General features: G+C 40.0%; 1 protein-coding gene across 1 annotated transcript in view; it reads left to right on the forward strand.

Moving 5' to 3' along the window:
- Positions 1 to 6,810, forward strand: part of wdr32 (WD repeat domain 32) — a 10,071-nt gene extending 3,261 nt beyond the window's left edge. Inside the window, exons 3-7 of the mRNA XM_032511010.1 lie at positions 861 to 1,058; positions 1,877 to 2,079; positions 2,909 to 2,989; positions 3,095 to 3,240; positions 5,825 to 6,810. Coding sequence (XP_032366901.1) covers positions 861 to 1,058; positions 1,877 to 2,079; positions 2,909 to 2,989; positions 3,095 to 3,240; positions 5,825 to 6,196 — 1,000 coding nt within the window. The 3' untranslated portion in view covers positions 6,197 to 6,810. The remainder of the gene's footprint in view (positions 1 to 860; positions 1,059 to 1,876; positions 2,080 to 2,908; positions 2,990 to 3,094; positions 3,241 to 5,824) is intronic.
- The last annotated feature ends 1,032 nt before the right edge of the window (positions 6,811 to 7,842 follow it).

Raw genomic sequence — 7,842 nt, forward strand, 5'->3', positions numbered from 1 at the left:
GGAAATTCCGGTGTTACAGCAGCAAAATCAGTCACAAAGCACAGAATGTAAATATAAATGAAATACTAGGAAAAATATACACTACCGGTCAAAAGTTTGGGGTCACTTAGAAATTTCCATTGCACTCCATTATAGACAGAATACCAGCTGAGATCAGTTGCATTGTTTTTTTAACCCGGTCAGCAGTTTTCATATTACATTATGTGCTTACATAATTGCAAAAGGATTCTCCAGTGTTTTCTCAGTTAGTTTTTTAAAATAATATCAGATTAGTGAACAGCATGTGCCTCTGGAACATTGGATCAATGGTTGCTGATAATGGGTAATGTAGATATTGCATTAAAGATCAGCCCCCCCACTCAGATCAGCTGGTGTTCTGTCTATAATGGAGTGGTATGGAAATTTGTAAGTGACCCCAAACTTTGGACCGGTAGTGTACATACATACAATATACATGAAATAATACTATGAATAAAATAAAAGAACAAATATTTGAATATGTACAGGATGGGAAAACAAAAATGTGCAACTGCTTAAATAACATGCTAAATGTAAATAAACCAGTGGTTGCACTTAGTGCAGTAGTGTGGTGTCCAAAAGTCTTATCTTGCACCCAGTGATTTTTGTAGGAAAAAGAGTCAATTTTAAAAATCGCTGCAAAAAAATCCCAATATATAACATTTTAGATTTTTTTTAGATTTTTTTTTTCCCCACCCCAACAAGATTCAGGAAGGCAACATGATTGCTTACATCCTGTTTATTGGTCCAAGGACAGCGGGCGGTAAAAACCAGCTGCTGTCTGGATTCACATGCAGAGAGTGCTAAATGAAAATGTTCCCCTGACTATCTGCGCCCTGCAGGTTTTTGGACAATCGCTTGTTTGCCACCTGCTCTGATGACACCACAATTGCACTATGGGATCTCCGCAAGCTGAACTCAAAGGTGTGCTCGCTGCACGGCCACGCCAGCTGGGTGAAGAACATCGAGTACGACACCAACACTCGGCTCCTCGTCACGTCTGGCTTCGACGGCAACGTCATCACGTGGGACACCAACAGGTGTGTGTGTGTGTGTGTGCGTGTACTGCAAAGTGTGTACTGTTTGCATTTATTTTACATAAAATATGACAAAAATTATGAATATTTAAAGGTGAATGTGAGATGATTGAGATGATGAGCAATCGAGCAAATGCTTTAAAATGTTAAATAATGTTTTTACAATGTTGTCTTCATGCTATCATAAATATGGTTGGATATCGTTTGGATTTTTATGCATATGTACTGTTTACATAATGTTGTCTTTATGCTATCGTAAGTATGATTGGGTATGTTTAGATTTTTACGATTCCGAACCGGTACTTTTAAAACTTTTCCGATTCCTAAACCGATTCTTGAAAAACTGAAACATGACATCAAAGATTACAGTTTCTTTTTTATTTAAAATTATTTACATTCAACAACATATTAACATTTGAAAGTACTTAAATATATAATAAGTTAACCTAACTCACAATACAATAATTGAACAATAAATAACAGTTGCACTATTAACAAGTGACAAAATAAATGTTGAGTTGCTATGCCAGAGCCCACAGGGAAAATATGGCATTTTAAAAGTAGCTTACATTTACGGTAGCTAGGTAACGGTAGAAACAGAGAAAGTGTGATATTTTTACGTTTCGGAGTGACAGAGGGAAAATATTTCAGTTGAAACATTAAGTGGAGCCGAAATGAGGAACCGAAGTTTGCGTTCTAATCCAGTCTGATTAAAAACTGCCTGTTTTTGCCTCCCCATCTTGAGCAAAACCCCTTTAACTACATATGATATTGAATTATTTAAGAAAGCCTTCTGTTGAGCCTTTGGTGATGGTCTGCAGGTTTACAGAGGACGGCTGCCCGCACAAAAAGTTCTTCCACACCCGTTACCTAATGAGGATGCGGCTCACACCCGACTGCTCCAAGATGCTCATCTCCACCTCCTCAGGGTATCTGCTCATCCTTCACGACCTGGACCTCACCCAGTCCCTGGAGGTGGGCAGCTACCGCATGCTGCGAGCGCGACGGACGCCCCTCAGCTCAGGTCAGACCCCGGTCTCCCTGAACCCGGGGGAAACAAAGCCATGCTTCATAGAACTCAAGATTTCTCTTTGTCTCCATAGTATTCTTATTCATAGTATTTCATTAGAGCTAAAACAATTGCTTGATTTGTCAATTAGTTGATTAAGACTATAATTTGAATTAAGTTAATAATTAATGAGCTCTAATTTTAGTGCCGGGTATTGCCTGTTTATTTAGTTCTTTTTAACCCATCCCTAGTGATTTTGATGTTTGAGTAATTTTTTGTAATGTATAAACATAACAAAACACACTTATGTACACATAGAAACAGACATGCATACATAAAAAAAAATCTTTAATATTTATTTAAGAAATCATATACACCCAAACTCAAATGAAGTCATTTGTGGTATTTTTTGTTCTACCTCTGATGCTTCTTTCCTGAAAAAAAGAATGCTTAAAATAAGAAATAAATGAAGTCTATAACAATGTCTTTATATTGTTGAAAATAAAGGTTTTTCCAGTCAGAACAGCAGTACTAAGTAATACATTTTGATCCTGAAAAGCCCAAATTATATTTAAAGGTGCCTTGAGTAATTATTGTTATGTATGTTATATAACATATTACAGTACAGATTAATAAATGCAAAGAATGATGAGGTTATGTCTGTTTTTTAGCCATTGGACAAATGCATGAAGCAGTTTTAGGGTTACCTTTTTACGCCCTGGTAACTTACCATGGCCATCTGTCATAATAATTACAGACAAAATGGTGATTAAAAAACCTTTTAGAACGTTACTGTTGTTTCTGATTAAAGGGAATGAATTTTGACCCTGTTGTGATTCCGTAGATGGAGGCACGTCAGCGTCCAGGTCAGCTGGAACTCCTCGCCAGGGAAACGACTCCAGCAAGATCCACCCTCCTAGAGAAGGTCCGCACACAATCACGCTGCAAATCTGAGTAACGGTTGTCATCTGAGGTTCCACCAAAGAAATAAAGAGGTATAAAGTGTTATCACTAAACTTTGTTCTGGCAGGTCTTTCTCCCAGGAACAGCCTGGAGGTTTTGACTCCAGAGATCCCCGGAGAGAGGGACAGAGGGAACTGCATCACCTCCCTGCAGCTCCATCCCAAAGGCTGGGCCACGCTCATCCGCTGCTCCAGCAACATGGACGACCAGGAGGTGAGAGACTGTTCTCTCTAATCATGTTCAACGCATGGTCCTACATTTGCTCAACTGAACTGGCTCGCTGCATGTCTCCATTCACATTTATAGATCTGAATGCAAAGTAAGATATCTTTTAATGAGATCCATGACATGATTTTAGACAGCCATTGGTGACTGCAAGAATTGCATCACCTTTTGATGAATAGTGTACTTTTTGACACTTACATTAAAGGTCCCATGGCATGAAAATGTCACTTTTATGAGGTTTTTAATTAATTAATTAATTAATTAATTAATTAATTAATTAATTAATTAATTAATTAATTAATGTGCATTCCCCCAGCCTGCCTATGGTCCCCCAGTGGCTAGAAATGGAGATAGGTGTAAACCGAGCCCTGGGTATCCTGCTCTGCCTTTGAGAATATAAAAGCTCAGATGTGGAATCTGCCGATCTGGAATGTTGCCCCTTATGATGTCATAAGGGGAAAGGTTACCTCCCCTTTCTCTACTTTGCCCGCCCAGAGAATTTGGCCCACACAGGAGAGAGAGACATCATGGCTTTCAAACAAGCAAAGTGGCAGTTGGTCAAGGACACACCCCAGCCTCCACCTTGCCCCCCCCCCCCCCCCCCCCCCCTCCTCCTCAAAAGCTAAAGACTCAGAAATGGCACATACTAAGGAAAGCTCATTGTGGGACTGGCTCTAGTGTCTGTAATTCTGCACCAAGGCTGAATTTTGGAAAAGAGACTTAGATACAGTATTAGGGGACCACTAAGGTCTATAAAAAGAGTTAGATACGTATTAGGGACCACTAAGGTTATATAAAAGAGACTTCGATACAGCATTAGGGGCCACTAAGGTCTATATAAAAGAGACTTCAGATACAGTATTAGGGGACCACTAAGGTCTATATAAAGGGACTTCAGATACAGTATAGGGGACCCTAAGGTCTATATAAAAGAGAATTCAGATACAGTATTAGGGGCCACTAAGGTCTATATAAAAGAGACTTAGATACAGTATAGGGGACCACTAAGGTTTATAAAGAGACTTCAGATACAGTATTAGGGGACCACTAAGGTCATATAAAAGAGACTTCAGATACAGTATTAGGGGACCATAGGTCTATAAAGAGACTTCAGATACAGTATATGGGGAACAACTAGGGTCTATATAAAAGAGACTTCAGATACAGTATTAGGGGACCACTAAGGTCTATATAAAGAGACTTCAGATACAGTATAGGGACCACTAAGGTCTATATAAAAGAGACTTCAGATACAGTATTAGGGACCACTAAGGTCTATATAAAAGAGACTTCAGATACAGTATTAGGGGACCACTAAGGTCTATAAAAGGGACTTCAGATACAGTATAGGGGACAATAAGGTCTATAAAAGAGACTCAGATCAGTATTGGGGACCACTAAGGTCTATAAAAGAGGACTTCAGTACGATTAGGGGACCACTAAGGTCTATATAAAAGGACTTCAGATACAGTATTAGGGGACCACTAAGGTCTATATAAAAGGACTTCAGATACAGTTAGGGACCACAAGGTCTATATAAAAGAGACTCCAGATACAGTATTAGGGACCACTAGGTCTATATAAAAGAGACTTCAGATACAGTATTAGGGGACCACTAAGGTCTATATAAAAGAGACTTCAGATACAGTATTAGGGACCACTAAGGTCTATATAAAGAGACTTCAGATACAGTATGGGACCACAAGGTCTATATAAAAGAGACCAGATACAGTATTAGGGAACACTAAGGTCTATATAAAAGAGACTCCAGATACAGTATTAGGGACCACTAAGGTCAATATAAAAGTGTCCAAAGAGCAGCATGTCATGGGACCTTTAACAAAACATTTTAAAATACCTTTCATAAACACGTTTTACTACAAAACTCTTTTCTTTTTTTCTTAATAAAAGAAACCAAAGTTCACAAATCATAATCTTCTCAACAAGCATTCTAAAATTTCAATTTTAATTTCATTAAGAGTTGGATGTAAGAATAAGTAAAGAATGTAACAACTTGGTTGGTACCGAAAAAATTGCTGAGGTTTGATATTCACCCCTACTTGAAGATCAGATGCAGAAGTTGATTGTCAATGTTTGTTTGGCCTGTAACTTCAAGCAGCTTATTTTGTAAAAACACCAATTATCTTTAAGTTGTTTTGCTGGGTAATATGTTGATTTTATATTGATATATCAGACTGGATATTGTCTTAGACCAGACTGTTTTGGCTGTTCTGTTAGTCATTATATCCACATTACTGATGATTATTCATCAAAAATTTCTTTATTGTAAGTATTTTGTAATGGCACCAAAAGTCAACCTTTGATATCGAAGTATTGGGTTAAAATAAAAATCATGATGTTTAATGATCTCCTTATGGCCCATATCGCCCAGCTCTACACTAAACCTGAGAGGTGGTGTTAGTTTATCCTACTGCTGTACCTTGTAAGCCACTAATGTCCAACGTCAAGTGTCTTTCCAGTGTCGGCACCACCATGATTAACAGTTTCAGGCTCTGGTATGGGACACTGACTACATCTAACCCTGCCCTGTCTCCATCTTCTTTCTCTCCAGTGGACGTGTGTGTATGAGTTCCAGGAGGGCGCGCCCACCCGCCCGCTGGTCTCCCCGCGCTGTTCCCTCCGCCTCACCCACTACATCGAGGAGGCCAACGTTGGCAGGGGCTACATCAAGGAGTTGTGTTTCAGCCCGGACGGACGACTCATCTGCTCCCCGTACGGCTACGGCGTCCGCCTGCTGGCCTTCGACGAGAACTGCGGCGAGCTGGTGGACTGCCTGCCCGTCCAGACCAGCTGCCTCAGGGAGATCCGATCCATCTACTCACACAGCGACGTGGTGCTCACCACCAAGTTCTCCCCGACACACTGCCAGCTGGCCTCGGGCTGCCTCAGTGGACGCGTCGCCCTTTACCAGCCCAAGTTTTAGCAACTGCTGCTGTCAAAGAACAATGTATGGCAGACCTGGGTAAAGAAGTGCTAATCCGGGTTCCTGCACAGATCTAGGAATATAGAAGATAAGAATGTCCCAGCTACTCTTTGTACAATTACATATTTTCAATGATTTTTAACTCTCAGCCTATTATATCTACATTGTATCCTTTGGTATAAATGATGTCAAAACCATTGGAGGCAGTTCAGTGTTTCAAAACCATCTGAATCTTTAGGAAGCCTGAATAACATTTCCAAGCATTTGTTTTAAAGTGCTCCAATGGACCAGGTGGGTGGGCTTTACTGCATGCAGGTATTTCAAACAGTCTGACATGCAGTATAAATGGAATCTTGTGATTTCTCTTTACCCTCTGCCAGACAGAAAATCTGTATGGAAAACTCCACCCATCTGGTACTTAAAAGGGATAGACCTTATAAACCCATTTGAAGTACTTCTAAACCCAGGTCTGCAGCTGTGAAACTGACTTTTGAGTTTGTTTGAGTTGAACTGAAAAAAAAAGAAAATTAAGAAGTCTTCAGCCTTGACCAGACTGCAGTAGTGGATTGTAACCTTAAGCCTCTCGAGCCCTGCACTTCAAAGACAAAAAAAAAGACTGAAAGCAGACTCTCATCCAGACTGAGGAGCAGCTTAAAAATCCCAAACCTTGATGCTCAAGGGATGCATCAGTGAAAAACAACTGTGGCTCTTTTTCATACAAATGATTCATTTTAGTCTCTAAATCAGTTGAAAACGTTGACTTATTTTGAGACTGCACATCCAGATGTTGCCGTCTCGGGACAAAAACACTAAGGATGCAAACGAGACAGATTTGAATCCAACAAGAACCAGGCGCTTGTGTCTGCCGTGTGCGCTGTCGGGGATGGTTTTGACCCGGCTTCCTCAGCTGCTCCGCTCTGCTCATGCCTTCTTCACAGGTGCTGCTTTTCTGCTCATACAATCTGAACTTTGACCTCCGACTTCAAGGACCTCATTGTTAACGCCTTTACCCACCTGTTTCTCTTTGATTTGCATCTGCACCCTCTTTCCGCCTTCATGGTCTTTAGTGGTTTAGCTTTTTAGTGGTTTTATTGGTGTATTATACTTGTTCACGGTGTTTGATTCATTTGATTCTATGCGATTCCCTTTCTGCCAGCGTTAAACACTAGCTACTTTGGAATCACTTCTCATTTCCCTTCACAGTACGTGTGTTTTTAGCCTGTGAATGGAAATGTCATGCTGTCTGGACAATAGAAATGTCCAGCCACTTTCTGTGCAAACCGCTTTTGCAAGATTTTTACATTTTACAAAGGAAATACTATTCACAAGTACCTATTTCCTCCGTAAAAGATACGGCTGGCAGTATTCTGTATTTTTTTGTTGTTGTTGCATGGAGCACAGTAGTCTGTATGTCAAGATGTCCCTACCTTGTCTGTGAAACTCAGCGTGAAGCCCATTGGTTCTTACTGAAGACGTAAATATTTAAGACCAGCTGAACAATACATAGTTTAATTTGACCAAAAGGCTCAGTAATATCCTGAAACCGCTGACCAGGAGCAAATGGTGAAGTTGTTGAGGACTACTTTAAGCTGTGGAACAATACACAATTAGTGTTAATAATAATAATAATAATACATTTTATTTAA

This window comes from Etheostoma spectabile, unplaced genomic scaffold (assembly GCF_008692095.1).
Source record: "Etheostoma spectabile isolate EspeVRDwgs_2016 unplaced genomic scaffold, UIUC_Espe_1.0 scaffold314, whole genome shotgun sequence".
Lineage (NCBI taxonomy): Eukaryota > Metazoa > Chordata > Actinopteri > Perciformes > Percidae > Etheostoma > Etheostoma spectabile.